General features: G+C 35.6%; 1 protein-coding gene across 6 annotated transcripts in view; it reads right to left on the minus strand.

The window, feature by feature from the left end:
* TMEM117 (transmembrane protein 117) overlaps nucleotides 1-17,057 on the minus strand; it is a 441,432-nt gene that overhangs the window by 141,805 nt on the left and 282,570 nt on the right. For all 6 annotated transcript variants that reach the window (XM_032493269.1, XM_006190295.2, XM_032493270.1 and 3 more), the window contains one exon: nucleotides 3,195-3,292. In XM_032493269.1, the coding sequence (XP_032349160.1) occupies nucleotides 3,195-3,292 (98 nt within the window). The remainder of the gene's footprint in view (nucleotides 1-3,194; nucleotides 3,293-17,057) is intronic.

Below are 17,057 nucleotides of genomic sequence, written 5' to 3' on the forward strand. Positions count from 1 at the left end.
AAGTGACCCGGGCCTTGTTCACCTACACTTTGATAGGTCCACGCAAGTCATGTGATCAGAGGGGGCGAAAAAGTGCAATCTCCCCATGTGTCTCCAAGGCAAGGAACTGAAGAATCTGTGAAGCCCTAATGACTCCCGGCTCTCCCAACCCTTTCTTCTGCCAATTCCTCTACTCATCACAGAAGAGCGTCTTCCTTCTTTAATTTTTTTTTAAAGTTAAGCCTTTGGGAAATATCATTCCTAGATGCTTCCCCCACAAGCACATAAATTGGGTCTCTAGAGAGTAAATAAAGCAGGGAGATGGGAGCCGCCATAAATATCCAACTACTTGTTTTTTATGTCTACAATTATGTAGACTCCAGACATAGGTGAGTGAAAATGGGTTTTAGGAGCCCTTCTGGAAAATAGAACAGTGCACGACACAAAACTAGGATTTAGATTCTTAAATCGTTATTCCTTTTAATTAACGAAAGGGCTGGGAAACGGCTTGGGAAGGGAAGTTCTATGAACCTTCTGCCCTTTTCCATTTAGTGTTTTCAAATCAACCACAATTTAGTCTTCTCCCAGGCCGAACGGCCCGTGTGCTATAGCGGACTCATCTTTGCACAATAATAGAAAGAAACAGAAACCAAGTTCTCCAGTATAGAGACATCTATCACTAAGAATCAAGAAAGGACTCAGCCACAGAGCTGCAAATGAAATAGTTTCTGACAGGCCTTTGTGAGTTAACATGGCTACACTTAGGTAAAAAGTAAGTTTACTAGAACAAAACTGCATGTTGTACTGTTTAACGGTGACACATAATCACACTGCAACCTATAAAAGCTTTTCTTTGCAAAATTTCTTCTCCATTGTAGATTTTTTTCACACGAATGTCTCTTTCCTTAACTAGGGCAAAACCATAAGAAAACACCTCACTTTGAGTGGGTAATGCATAATATGTAAATACTCTTTCATTTCATGTAAAACCTTGCCTATGACTTCTGTATTTTTATCTCCTAGAGCTAAAAACACAAATGCCCTTTATACTTGCTAAATCCTCTTTGTCTGAAAAGTATGAACAAAAAAGAAGATTTCTTTGCTTCCCACATAATTTCCATATTCAACTTTTTGCATCAGATTTTCCCTTTTTAAAACCATGAATACTGTTTGTCAAGATAATCTAACTGTATGAATTGAATAAAATAGAAAAAACATGTTCAAGGTGGCATTTAAATTTGCCTCCAATTGTTTTATGCTTTCCATGATTTGAAATACTGCTTTTGAACTATAACAGTGAAAAATCATCTCAAAAATATATTATTTAATAATCAGTAATTTTACAGAAACAATGACAAGAACAAGTGTGAATTTTAGTTTGCTCTCCATTCAAGAATATTATCTATTTGTCAGTGACTAATGAAATTATTTTTTATCACATTCAAAATATGCTTTAGATTATCCAATTGGGCTGTGTTATCACATACGTCAGAAATAAACCCACTCGTAAAAAGAGATTGGTAATAGAAAGACTTGAGTCCACCCAATAAAAATGTGCTAAGATGACTGAGGAAAAATCTAGTATGGATTTCTCGCCTCTGGAACAGCAATTGCAATTAAGAGTAGCTAATGACAACACTAATCAGGGCATTCGGATATACACAGCTCACCTCCGCAAATAATATGCATGTGACCTCGGTAACTGGCCTCACTGAACGGTGATCAATGGGCTGCCTTTGAAGATACACTACATAATACAAAATATCTATAAAAACAGTAAATGGATATTTTAAAAGAGAGATGACCCATAAATACTATTAACATTGGAGTCTATCTCCTTTTAAATTATGATTCGTAAAACCCCTGTACAGAATTTTATAGGGTGGAATGATTCTCCAGAATCTCACTTTCTTATTTAGCACCATTGTCTAAAAAAGAATTAAGGACAATCATTTGGAATTTGCACACCAATGCGCCATTTGTTTTTCTAGAGGCAGTCTAGTGTAATGATTAAGAACTGGGGTTCTGGAGTCAGAGACCAGTGTTTATAATAAGAACCCCTACCTTATAGGGTGGTCAGGATTAAATGAGTCAATATATACACTGTTAAGTACTTAGCATAATGTCTGGAGCAAATCGTACCGTCAATAAATATTTGCTGTAATTATTCTATGTTATTTAGACAAGCTATATGGGGAGCTTAGAAACAGAAAAAAATAAGGTTAAATGAGCCGTAAATATAGGCCACTCTTGACTCATAGAGAAAAGGCGTGAATAAACATCGACAAAATCATACTCATTTTTACAGCATTATTGAAAAGTCTACTTTTGTTTACTTGTTAAGAATTGAGTTCAAAATGCCATATATCTCCAGCAACAGTCAGTAATAGTGCTAAAACACAAAGGCAGCTCAGAGTGTATATTTTCCCGCAAGTTCTCAGTGATCATGATTTTTGTAGCTTGTAATGGAGAAAACCAACCCGCATAATTCAATCCAAAAATAAACAAATTTTTTTTTCATTTTGAAAGGTGAACAGAATACAATTTTTGAGGCACAAGTCCTCATGAATTACAAAGCTTCTGAGTGACTATGGACATAACTTTTCCTACATCAGGTGGAATCACTGTGCTTGGCCAGTGTCACACAGCCTGGGAAGGGCCCAACTCACTGTCTCCAAATTCCTATTGTTTCTGTCTGAACTGGTTCGAATATCCATAAATAATATTGACCTCACAAAAAAGAAAGTTCTGTAAGACATGGATTGCTTTCTAACTGCAATGGTTGGGCTGGAGAGCTGAAAGAAATTACATAAAGAAGTGCCAGTGAGCCAGATGTGATCTGAAAAGAGGTTCCCTCTCTGTCAAAGATACTGGAAATTCAGTATTTACCGGGGGACATTTTTATATCAGATTTCATTGATGAAGATGATAGCTTACTTTTGCTGAGTCAAAAACCTACTTACCTCTGCTACCACTTACTTGCTTTACTGTATCAGTAAATGTCTCTTGTAAGCAAGTGGGTATATGCAACAAAGTATAAGCAGAGATTAATTCATAAAATAGGATGATGGATTTAATCATTCTAATGGAGCGTAGTGTCCACTGGAAGTGCCTCTCTCTCAATAGAACTCTATGTATCTAAAGAAAACTGCATCCAGCTCAACTCCTTTGTGAACGAGGTGAGACGTAAGTCAACAAATGAAACAATCTCTTACCAGAATAAAATGATCCTAACATTCCCTTTCTTCCAGAAAGCTCTTGCAGATTTTCCCCAGTCAGGATAGGGTTTGTCCTGAAGCATCATATCGGTGACCTGAAGCAATGGAAGGAATTTATTTAGCTTCTTCAGAAATCTTATATTCAGGTTTAAATATGTATGTACTTCACATTTCTTAAGAATAAGATATGTATGTATTTCAACATTAGAATATATGCAGAGATAAAAACTAGAATATGCTTCCTTCGGTGAAAAGTTTTCATGGTTCATTTGACTTTACATAATGAATGAGTGTATTTAAGGTCGTTTGACATATCAAATAGTAATATTCTTTTAAAAACATCAATCAAGATTATCTTATATAAGGAAGCAGCTTTAAGATGCTATTAACTTCTCCAAGAAATCAAAACATAATATAATAAATAAAATGTCATGTTCTTTTTTATCTAAATCATAAACTCCAAAATCCAAGTATTTCCTGATGTGTCTAGATTTTTACCTATATTACTAGTCAAAATATCACCTTCCTTTCTCTCCCTTTTTTCCTTCAGTGATATACGGGCTCTAAGACCTGAACCCTTTTTATAGCATATTTGTTCTAATTATTCAGCATTCTTCCAAATCTTTCTGCCTCTTTTTCTCACATACACAGTTTCCGCCCAGCTGCTAAGCCTGGATAAAGTCACATGGCCATTGACCTGTCGTCACCGCTCCCTCCAATTGCAGTTCTTGATCCTTCCTTCTCATGTCCTGTATCCCTTTCCACCTTCTATTTTTACTTAACATACGTACATTTTCCCTTCTCCTCGCTAGTCTTTAGAATTCCTGAAGGTGAAATTTCATCTTTGTATCCCTTCTAATGTCTAGGAATCTTTCATGTAAAAGACTTCAAAATATTAACTCAAAAGTGATATGACAAAATGAACTGATATAAATGTTTGGTATCAAAAATGCATTAACAGCAAGATGGGGTAAGCCAGTAAGAGGTACAAACGCCTGTGTATAAAATAAATAAGCTACAAGGATATATTGTACAACACAGGGAGTATAGCCAATGGTTTATAATAACTTTAGAGTATAATCTATGAAATATTGAATCATTATGTTGTTCACTTGAAACAAATATAACACTGTAACTCAGCTATATTTCAATTTTAAAAGGCACAAAAATGCATCAAAAAGTAAGTTGCTCATTGGCCACATCTCATATTAATAGCTTCAGCAATTAGCCAAAGTAATCATAAATAAATAACGTACTATAAAAGCATTTTTAAAAATCTGATGGGAATAGGGAATGAATTTCCTTCTTTCTTCTAATAAAAGGAAATGTGTTTGTGTATGTATATATATGTGTGTGCACGCACACACACACTCTTTCCTTTTTCCAGAAAATCTACATTCCCTTCAAGAGAAGAGAATATGATTTCATTAATTATATGTTTAATTAACAATGCTCAAATTCCAACAAAGAAGACAAATTCAAAGTTAAGAAAACTTATATAGAATGAGATATACTGAATTGAATAAGGAAGAATTTTCACCACCCATTAAAATATGCTTTTCTCTTGCTCTTTTTCAAGTGTTAACATTGCATTTAGTTGTAACTTCTGACAATGGTCTGATTATAATGGGTGAGATTTAATCATTTATGACAAAAGATTTTGATTGAGGTGGTGATGTCTTCCGGATCAGCGACCCCATCAACAGACTGGACTTTCTGTGGAACGCACATCAATTCTCCAGCGAGCCCATCTTGTGCTACACAGCCTCCAAGAAATGGTCTCTGGAAACATTTCCTGGCATGTCAGTGCTTCAGATGTTTGCTAAGATGCATATCAGGACAGTGGGTGAGGAGCCCAGTCTCTGGGTAATATTCACTTTTAATTCTCCTCTAAGATCTCTCTCAACATCATTTCTTCGCTAGAACTCCCAAGCTTCTCTTGGATAAGGAGAAGCAAAGCAAGTTCCCTGACCTTCACTGAATGCAGACTTAACGCCAGCTCTGTCTAACTTAGGGTTTACACTACTTTTGTGTGCTATGGCTTTACTGTTGACTCTCAAGAGTCACCAGTCATAGGTGGTTTTAATATAAACTCTCAGTGAATTTCTTTAAACTGTTAATCACTTTGGCAATTGTGAATGTAACTAATACTAAGAATTCAAAAGGGAAAGACATTTGTTTCACTTATTTTTAAAAGGAAACTTGTTTATTGACGATTTTCTCATCTATTTTCTTCCTGACACTTAACAATTACAAGATTTTTCTTTCTCACTCAGACTAATGCCCAAAGATTGTATCTTCATTCAAAAAAGATTCATGATATTCAGCAGAATGAACGAGATGATAGAATAAAAATTAACCATAAATCAGGTGAGTTACATTGTTACTAGAAAATGAGTGAAGACAAAAGTAGAGAAATTTAAATTCTATATTCTTTAGTTTTACAAAACCTCAAGGTTAAGTAAATAAATACTTAAATAAATATTTCATGTTTCACCAGTTTTGTAAAAGATTTAATTAATTCTGTTCAGCAATATTTATCCTGTTCAAGAAAGCGTCTGTATGGTAATAAATATTTTCAAGGAACAGAATGATTACTGGGTGGATTTTATTCAATTTTCAGTGTTTTCTCCAGGGCACTTTCTGGGAAATATTATATTTTCTAGGAGGCAGTCTGCTGCTACATGACCAATTATTACAGCAGCATGCTTTGTAAAAATGACATTCAAGGATAAAGGATTTTTCTCAGGAAAATAGCAAGATAAGGCAAAAAGCTTTTTTTTTTTTTTTTGACACCAACAGCTGGTCTTTTTTACCCTCAGCTCCAACTCTTTATTTTTAAAGTCATATCGTCAGATCAATGTCAGGTCACTCACGGCTAAATTGGCAGGAGCGGAGACAGTCATTAAAGGGATGCATTCAATAAAGAAAAATCCAATTACCTTCTGCATTAGAGAAATCAAATTCATTTCTGGTGTTGGTCAAGGACAGTCTTTGTGGGAAAAGATTCAAGAAGGAGGGACTGAGGACGAGGCACTGAGGACGATGCAAAAAGGTTGCTGTGTAGGATATATCCTATGTACGAAATGTGTTGATGCTTCTCCTCCAAGAAGATGATTAGAATTTGAAATTGCAGGTCTTTCTCTCTACTCTGGGAGACATTTGTTTAACTCTTTGGGTCTCACAATCATTCCCTTCCCCTTTCCTCTCTACCAGGTCTTTGCACAAAACTCAGAACTTGATTATCACGTTATGCTGAGTCTGGTAGTCTTTCTCAGTAGACTATATGCTAATTTTAGGGTTTGAATATTGTGCAATCTGAGTAAGAACACACATGTTGAGATTTGAAAGTCAGAAAGTAGATGATCATAAAAGCAAGTGATCTCTATAGGAATCTAAGTGAAAACTTCGCCCCTCGGGGAGTTAAGCCTATATGATGGGGTGGTAACAATGGTAACATGAAGTTAGCAGTGAGGGCAGTAATATCTTACATTTGCTATACAGCTTCCTGCATTACAAAGCTCTTAGGTGTATTTCTCTTAATAATTGTCATACCCATAGCAACTTTATAAAATAAGCCACTATTTCCCACCTTTCACCAATGGATAAAGAGAAGTTAGTGAGCAGGGTCACACACCTAATATATTGTTTTGTGCACCAGTTCTGAAGTCAGCCTGCCCGGCTTTTAACCTGAGTTTTGTCGGATTTTGGGCAAAGTAATTAACCTCTCTGTGCCTCAATTTCTTATTCATGACCTGTGGGCACACGATACATGTTAGCAGGTGTAATAATAACTATTGATGTTTTATTGTCGATATCTGGAACTTCTAGCCAATCATTTTGCTTCCTGTGACTGTGTTAAATAATTGGATGTGAAATCAAAGGAACTGACAATCAAATTGAATTGAGACTGCTCATCTCTTCCATAAAGACAGGACTATCATATATTGAAACATTAGAAAACAGCAAAGATACAGTATAATGTTAAAATATGTTACAGTCTTAAAATGCTGTTAAACATTGAAGGGAAGGGAGGTCAGCACCTTTGGTTAAAAGTTGCAAATCTAAGAAGGTTCTGTGGAAGATTTGTGTAACCTAACTGAGCGTCAGTTTGCATCTTGTATCACTCTCCAATTGTGTCAATCTTATTTTCTTATTAGCCTGATTGTATATGTAGTTACTCACATGTAGGTATTACATACAGTTTTCTGTTAAGCATGTGATATCAAGGAAAAACACTGATTTATTAGGGATACAGGGTCATAAAATGATAACTATGGCTACATAGTGCCCCTCTTGAGATTGCCATTACTCAGTGGATTATCATTTAAGAGAAATGTGTGCAATTCTATTAATACACAAGCATATACATTAACGATATTAATGAACAAACATACACACACAATGTTGCATGCTATTTTGCAACTTTTCTCTATTTAACAGTACATCTTGAACAGCATTATATATCAGTATGTGCAAAACTATCTACATAGTTCCTTCTCTTTTTTGTCTTCTAGCCTCCATTTTTACGTGTATTCTACTGAAATATAAAAAGGTTTCTATTTTTCTGATTATCTTCATAATTAAGCTTCATTCAATAGATGTATTTACTATTTCTTTCGATTTTATTTACTGCCTCGTATAAGTATCAATAAAGCTATTTTCTGCTTCTTTCCCCCTCTGCCTTCTCACCCTCCATAACCCTATCATACATATATTATTTTTCCTATTCACTTTTTGACTCTGAATATCTTAAATCTCTATTTTATTTATCCTCTTTTATTTTGCAATTGCTTTTTTGTTTCTTTTTTTCTAAACTGAAGTACAGTCAATTACAATGCATCAATTTCTGGTGTACAGCACAATGTCCCAGTCATGCATATGCATATATATATTTTTTTCATTAAGGTGATTACAATATATTGAGCATAGTTCCCTGTGCTATATTATTTATCCTCTTTAAATGATATCTTTTTTCCCTCATCTATAAAAGATAAGAAAATCAGAATATCATACTTTCTTACACCATATATCACTTGTATGTTGTTATGGTTTAGGGAACACTTTTATTCTGATCTATAATCAGAAGCGGTGCATTTCTTTTGACCTTCCTCTAAGGGAGTGCCGCCTACCTTGAGGAACTGTCCTTTGCCAACTCTGCCTGAGATCAGTAGCCACTGTATCTCCTCTTAGCACTGTCTTGAAACGTAATTGACTGTCACTGCATTTGGCAACCCTCCCTTAGATCATTCTTTTGATTTAGAGATGTGGTTTCCTAGTTAAGATACAATTAGCATCTCTGATGCTGGTGCTCCATGTTTTTTGGTCCGTTGCCAAAATCTTCCTATTTTAAAATGAAAATTCTATATTGTCATTTAAAGTGATTATTGAAAGGCTTACTTACAATGACACATATTTTTGGCGACTTTGAGGCCATGCCATCAAAAATAATTACTACATCTGTGGTGTACCTGTCTGCTTGTTTTACTGGTATCCATCAGACAACCTAAATAACAGTCAAAGCTAGCTTTTATTTAACATTTAGATTTCACACCTTCCCCAAATACAATTTTGTTCAAACTAAAATAATTAAACATATCATGAGATTTTGTAGCAATGTGAACATAAGGCACTTACAGATTTTCTGAGATGATTTTGAAGAAAAGATTCACTTTATCCTCAGCATATGTGTGGTATAAAATTTAATTAGGTTATCTGGCTACTTACATTCATCATATAAGTGAAATGTGAAAGGTATTTAGTCAGCGGAGTGATAAGTATTCTGTAAGAGCATTTATAATTTTCATTTCTTAAAGATAATAGTGATTATGGTTTCTCAATTCAATAGTTTCTCCTATCACAAAAATTACAGCAAAATATGCCATTAGTAACAGAAGAATTTCAGGGATTTCTACAATTACTTTTTAAACATTTGTTAAAGGTCCTTGTATAATTGTTATCACGACCAAGATTCATTTTTTTTTTGTTGTTTTCACTTGTTGTTTTTTAGTTCCTTGTCCAGTTAAGAAAGTAAATTGAGATTACTAGTAAAGTGTTGCCCCATTGCTGCAATATTATTTTCCTGACTTAAATGATGCTTCTTTTACATAGACTTCCTTGAGGCATATCACAGGTACACCTTAATTGTAGAAAAATTCTTTAGATGGAATTATAAGCCAGTATTTGGCATTCTTAAGCATGAATAGGCAATGAATGCCAAGTTTTCAAGACTAAGCAAGCCCATATTTTGGCATGTGCTTTAGAATTCCCTATGGTGGTTCTTCTGGGGACAGGATGGGAAGTTACAACGTTCCTCTATAATAGCACACCTTACTTTTGAGGATGTTTGCTGCCGCAAGAATTATGGTTCGGGATACACTGACTTACTTACCAGTAGCCAAAGCCAACATCAAAATGAGCGAATCTTCAAATATAAAAATAGATTAAAAAAAGAATTTCTTCTGTGTACCACAGGGAACTATACTCAACGTCTTATAATAACCTTTGATGAAAAAGAACATGACAATGAATATATGTATATATATATGCATGACTGGGACATTGTGCTGTACACCAGAAATTGACACATTGTAACTGACTGTACTTCAATTAAAAAAAAAAAAGAGTGACTTCACATAACCAGGCCAAGAGGAGAGACTGCTTCTCATCACGAAGAACATGAACATGACAGGGAGCAACAAGTCATCGGTCAAAAAGCAGGAAACGTCAACACTTAAACTGGAAGGAGGAAAAGATGGTGAGCAAGGTTCCAATATTTCTTTGAATTGTTCAGTTTATTTCTATGCTACTAAGAAGACTGATGTAAAGTCCTTGTTCACACTGCAGCCATGTATCACAAAATTCCTCCCAACGTCATCGAAATTCTGGTAGGGTGTCTCATTTCATTCTTTGGGTGTTTGCTGACTACTTTCAAGCCTCACCATCCACTCTACACTTTTTGCCCCACATCTTGGAAAGCTGATGAGAAAACCCTAGTACTCTTTCCCATGGCACCAGCAGGAAGTCCAAACCACGTGTGAGAACCCTCACCCTGGATCCACCCCATATCCACTACAGAAACCCCAAAACAGTCTTTTTCTGACTCCTCCAAGTCATTTTTGGACCCTTTTGGGAGCCATAATGCTCTCCAAGGACCTTCACTATGTGAACAATAAACCTTTCCATACCCTCTTGGTGCAAGTGTGACATCATCATTGTCAACATCTGAACAAATTGGGGATGGAAAGGTCTACCCTGCTTCTACGAAGTGGTCACAACAAAAACAAAACCTGACATCACTATGACAGGTAGATAGCTTCTTGTGATTTTTTTTTCTCACGTCTCATTTGAGATCCTAACTTTCTGTGATGGAATTTGGCATCTTCTGATACAAATGTTATTCTGATCACCAAACAACAGTGCAAAGGGCCTCAAATGAATTGAGACACACCTAAGAGATTGTGTCAAGGAAATGTCAATGTATTCTTGAAACTCTAGCTCTGTGCATCAAAAGCTAATAACCTATAATGAAAAAGAATATGAAAACAAATATTTGCATGTGTATGTATGACTTAAACATTATGCCGTATACCAGAAATTGACACATTGTAACTATTCTTCAATTTTAAAAAAGCTAATATTATATAAGGCTGATGTGCTATAAATCCTTCATATAAAATATGGAGAAAGTGAAAGTTCCCAATTCTAGCCACATAAGCTGAACGTAAAGGGAGACTATAAAACGCAAAAGATCTAAAGTAGTTGAATTAACCCTGCAAACCTACTCACCCCCAGAATATAAGGTCCATGACTGAAGACATTGTGTATGCTTTGTTCACATTCCGTCCCTATCATTTGCCTTGTGTCTAGCATACCATTGGGTCTCAGTAAATATTTATTGAATGAGTGAATAAAAGGATAAATGAATGAATGGGCGAACAAAAGGGAATTAAGAGGAGCATGGACTGCAGAACAGACCAGTGGGAAAGGCTAGGACAAAGGGTGCAGTCCAAGGAGCTCTTCCAGTGTTCTCTAGAATCTCTCCAGTACTCAGTGGTGACGATGGTGCTAACTGAGGGTGTAGCAGTAGAGGTGGTGGAGTGGTAGTACATGGAAGGCAGAATATTCCTCTTCCTCCCAGCCCTGCCCCTTCACTGCTTAGACAGGTGGGAAGACACAGGAGATGCACAGTTAAGATTCCAACAGAGATAGAGATTATCTTTTGCAACTCCTGGAAAAATGGAGAAATCAAACCTGATTTCAAATAAGAAGGATATTAAGCCTACAATGCATGCTACTCGCATTATCCATGTGCATATTTGCTTTATTATAAATTAATACATAGATGAATTAAAGAAGGACACCTATTAATCACATATTTTAAAGACTGGAGCAGTAGTACACTTTCATATGCCCTATTTGTGGTGTTGATACATTGCCCAACGCTAGGGGGTAGTGTATGGTGGCCTCTGGAGTTGGACAGTGCCCAGCCTGTGCATCCCTGTGTGGAGGTCCCGTTTTATTGATATCTCCGCTTCCCTTGTAGCATAGCATTATTTTCTTATCCTCCTTCCTCAGTCACTCTATATGGAAACACAGTCTAAATGCATTTCTTTGACAATAGGGAGATACTGCACTGTATAGGACAATGCATGAAGTCTCTCCCCTTTCACTGCCACCTGACCCCCACCACACACACCCCACCACATATACAGACTGCACACCGACAATCACTCTTACACAACAGCACTTCCAGCTGAGACAACGAATGAGCCAAGGTCCAATCAGGAAGGATTATGCTTACTCACTGAGGAACATGAGCTGAGTAGACAATTAAGTAAATGTGAAACCACGGAGGAAAGTTTTCTGAATTACCTAGTGATGCCTTGAATGAACTGCTATAAGAAATATCTGAAAATCACTGGCAAACATCTACTAGCGAACATTAAACCTGGGATGCATTCTACAGCTTTTTAGAAGCACAACCAGGATTTCGTAAAGCATGAATAATAATGCACCTGCTTATTATCTCCAATGATGGCCTGCACTGCTTTTGTGATGTATTGCGCCTTATTGCCGGATCCCTACTGATTTACAATGAGTCATGCACTGTTTTATTATTAAATAAGGAAATTGGGCATGTCTCAGAATATAGAAGCATTTAGAAAAAGATACCCAAATCACCTGAATACAGAAATACACACAATCTAAAAGTACCTTCTCAGGCAAGGTCTGCAGAGATTCAAATTTGTGTTAACAAATGCAAAATAAATCCGTTGTGCCCCAGTGCAATTTTCTCTCTACCACCCTGAATTATAACTTAGAATAAACGGAAAGAATAAGATTTTTTTTTACTGGTTTTGCTGAGCAAGAAGCCAGAAGAAAAATATTTACACCATCTTCTGACATGCTCTTCCTTATGAGTGGCTAAATTACGAAATGACAGTGCCTCAATGAAACATTTATTTTTATTTTGTTGCTTGAAAGTATCCACACCTTCTCTATTTTGTTAGCATAGGTAAGTGATTGTAGAGACTCGTTATACAAAATATGCCATCCTACGATGGCTTTGTGACTATACATATGAACAGAGGGCCAACAGAAAGACAAGTAAAGGATGCTTTCAGAATGTGATTATAAAAACCATTATTCACCAAGGAGCCCTTGGAATACAAAACGAGCAAACATCTCCTCAAAGGGAAAATCAATCTCATTGTAAGGATCTCAGCAGTCCCGTTTCTGAACGAAATGTCTAATACATGCTAGTTCTAACGACAGAGACAAAGGAGTTGACTCAGTCTCCCAGACTCCGCACCACTACACAGTCTGCCATATTGCTTCTATAATATCATGCATCAAAATGTTCCAGTCTGCTCTGTGAGGTGACAGATCCAAATCTATAGGCCAGTGGAGTGAAAAGAAGTTCAGCTGGCTTGACTGTTGTTGACTGTGGACAACTGGCTGTTCCTCCTGTTAGTAAATAGGAAGTCCAACAAAAGGCTGATAAGCCAACCTTCTGACATAACCACCTTCATTCTGTTTTCCAAATTCGAGAGATTCTCAAGTAAGGCAACCAGCAAGCAACATGGCTTGTGAGTTTAAGCAGGCATTATTTTTGGGTTCACTTGTTGCCTAAGCACAGCTGTAATTATAACACTGTGGACTAAGTGTTTCGGGGACTTAATGGTAAGCTCAGAATTCAAAAGCAACAACCTGAATGTGTACCCCTGTAATAAAATGATGATCTGAGCATTCAGTGTCTAAAAGTAAAACTAAATATTTTCATTTCAAATACAAGAAAAATATTGGTTTCAGGGGATATTTTAAAAATTAGACCTAGGAAATGTGCTATAATCAAGCTGTTTTCTGTTGTCTTGTTACTATATCTCATGCAGCTACATATTCAAGATGTTTTCATCAAAATTATTAAAAATTATGTATGTATCAAAGAGCATATAATATACGTGTAAGAGGCAAAGAATACAAATAAATAGTAGAGCACGTATCCACTATTTGCCTTGAAAAAACAGAATAAAAACAATGACTTTTAAGCCCTCTGTATATTTATCCCCAATCAAATTACCCTGTCCACTTCTATAAGAGGTAACCACAATTCTAATTCTTGTATTTTATAATTCCCATTTTGTTGTTTTTTGTCATCTGGACATAACCATAAATACAATAAAATATTGTTTAGTTATATGTATTTTGTATATTTATACTTAAGCACAATTATACAGTGTGATTTTTCTGCATCTGGCTTTTTCACCCATTATTTTTCTGAGATTTATCTAGAATGAAGAATATACTTTTACACCTTTGATCTCCACTGTATCTCTACCGATAATTTCTTTTTTATTTGTCACATGGTGTATGTGTATCTTTTTAATTTTAATCTTGATTAATCTGATAAAGATTTGTCAGTTTTATTAGGCTTTCAAAAATTTATTGGCTATTTTAGCCTTCTCTAAAGTACCTTTATTTTTATCATATTAATCTCTGCTAGTGTCTATTCCCTTCCTTTTGATTTTTAGCTGATTTCAGTTCTTAATGCTGAATACTTACTTCCTTCATTTTCAGTGTTTCTTTTTTTTTTTTTGATGTAAGCATTTATCATGGTAGATTTATCAGTTATCAAATTCCATCAGTTTATCTTTTATAAATTTTGAAGGTCTGTTACAGGGTACATGTTAGTTTAAAACTGTTACACCTTCCTGGTGAATTTATTTTTTTCATCATAATGTGGTAACTCTAACCCTGAAAATGCTTTATTTCCCCCCAAAGGTCTGTTTTGTTTGACACCAGCATAACTACAACAATTTTATTTTGCGTAGTGTTTCCCTGGTAAACATTTTCCAGGCTTTTACTTCCAGAATGTCTGTTTCTTTACGTTGGGGGCATGGCTCTTGAAAACAGCATATGGCAGGTAGAATTCTAAGAATGACCCTCAATAGCCCTTGGCCGTTTGACCCAGAGAATTCCGCCAACAAACTGAATGAGCTTGAAAGTGGTTTCTTCCCCAGACCCTCCAGCTGAGAGCCCAGGATTGTCAATATTTTGCCTTCAGACTTGTGAGATCTGAAACAGAGAACTGAGCGGAGCCCACGCAGACTTCTGACCTACAGAACTGTAAGCTAATAAAGGGTTTTGGGTTAAGCTGCTGAATTTGTGATAACTTTTTATGCAGCAACAGGAAAACTAATACACAGCATAGAGTTTGGGACTGCTTTAAGCTAACCTGTCCATCTTTGTCCTTTATTTAATAAGAAAGTTACATTAACTGTGCTTATTAATACAATTTGTTTCCACCACTTCATTTTCCATCCTCTGTTGCTTCAACTTTTCCTTTTTACATTCATTTTTGCCTTCTATCGGATTGACTGAGGTTTTGTTTGTGTTTAATTCCTTTCTTCTCTACTGACTTGGATGCTATATTACTTATTTCTGTCTCTTAAGAGTTTGCCCTGGAAATTTTACTCGATATACATATTAGTAAAATCCAGTTAATCAATATCACCACTTTACTCCCAAGCAATTCAAAGAGCTTACAGTGATTGAACTTGATCACCTCTTCCCAACTTACATGCAGCTTGGTCCAGAATTTTAGTCCCATGTGGCTTTTAATACCACCTGCTAATTTTTTCATAAATAAGTTATTACAGTTAATTTTTCACATAGTCATTTTTGCTTGTATTTAAAAGCATATGAAACTTTTTTTTTTGTCCACAAATCCCTTCCTGCATCTCAGATTGGCTTTTTAGGATGATTTTTCATGTATCTTGATTGTAATGTTGCCTTGAGAAGTTTCTTTGATGAGGGTTTGTAAAGATAAAGTCTGCTTTACTCTCTCTGAAAATTTCTGCTTGGCTCTTGTCATTACAGAAGAGTTTTTATGGGGTATGCTGTTCTAAGATAATTTTCTTTCAGCACATGGAAGATTTTTGTCCTCCTGGCCCCCTTTGTTGCTGGTTAGAAATCATCAATCTGTCATTTCTTTACAGGTAACTTGTTTTGTTCTCTTGCTACTTTTAAGGTTATGTTTCCTTTGATGATACGCAGTTTCACTCTCACTTGGCTAGGCAGGTACGGAATTTTTTCCCATTTTGAATTTATTGTGCTTCTGGAAGCTGAAAATTCACACATTTCAAGAATCAGGGAAAATTCTAAGCCTTCTTTTTTCTTCAAATATTGTTTCATCCCAGCCTTTCTATTTTTACCTTCTGGAATTTTGATTAGATGCACAGAATCAGTGTCTCATTTCATGTCTCTTACTTTCTTTTAGAGATTTTCTATTTCCCTGTACATCATTATGGAAAAGTATATTTCAGATATATTTTGTACTTTAATTATCTGTCTCTCTCTAACAGGCTCTTTAATCCAATAACTAAAATTTTCATTTAAATATATTTTTATTCCTAAAATATTCCTAAAATAAGTTCTGACTGAGTCATTTTTAAATGACCCAGTCTTTCACTCCTTACATATATTTTTAATTCACTCTTTATTTATTTGAATATATTATTTGAAAATACAATTTTATGTTCTATATAGAAAATTCTAAAAACTAAAATCTGCACAGGTCTGATTCTGCTGGTTGTATTCACTGCTGTTACTCATACTCGTTTGTCATGTGTTTTGTAATTTTTGATGGTGTAGTCATGTTTGTTGGCGTTTTACTTACGGAGATCTGTTAAGAATAGATTTGTTCATGCGTTCCTTCAGAGAGAATTCATGCTTGGTTCTGTGAAGGACCTAAAAAAACTTCCAACCTGGGAATCCCTTTAAAATAAATTCATAGTGTAAAGGTTTTAAACCTACAGGTAGTGAGAATTTGGGCCATCTACCCACTTGGGGGACAGTTTATAGTTATCAATTCTCAGGGGAGACTTCATTTTCTCCTCTCTTCAGTACCTATGACAAGACAATCACGTTTCTAAGGTGCCTCTCTATTTAGGGAAATGTTTTACCAGCCAATATTCTCACTGAAGGTACAGCTTTCCAGGGTTTTTGGCTTTTTGTTGACTGTTTCTGATTTGATGACATACCACATCTGGGCCCTCAGTTTTTTCTTCTTTTCCTCACATGAGTATAACAAGAAGTGCTCCAAGTCACTAACTATCAGAAGACATCCTTAGACCAGTCACTGTCCCTCCCCTTACCTGTCTGGGTTTGATTCACATTTTATTTTTGGTTTCTAAGACTATCCTTTATCTTCCTAGAAAAGACCAATCGTTTTGAAAATATTGCTGTTTTTATTTTGTTTGATTTTTAAAAATCCTGTAGACAAGGTGTTTTTATTGGAAGGTGGTTGTTTTGTTATTGTTGCTTTTTCCTGGTTATTGCACTCAGCATATTTGCAGG

Source organism: Camelus ferus, chromosome 12 (assembly GCF_009834535.1).
Source record: "Camelus ferus isolate YT-003-E chromosome 12, BCGSAC_Cfer_1.0, whole genome shotgun sequence".
In the NCBI taxonomy this organism is placed as follows: Eukaryota; Metazoa; Chordata; class Mammalia; order Artiodactyla; family Camelidae; genus Camelus; species Camelus ferus.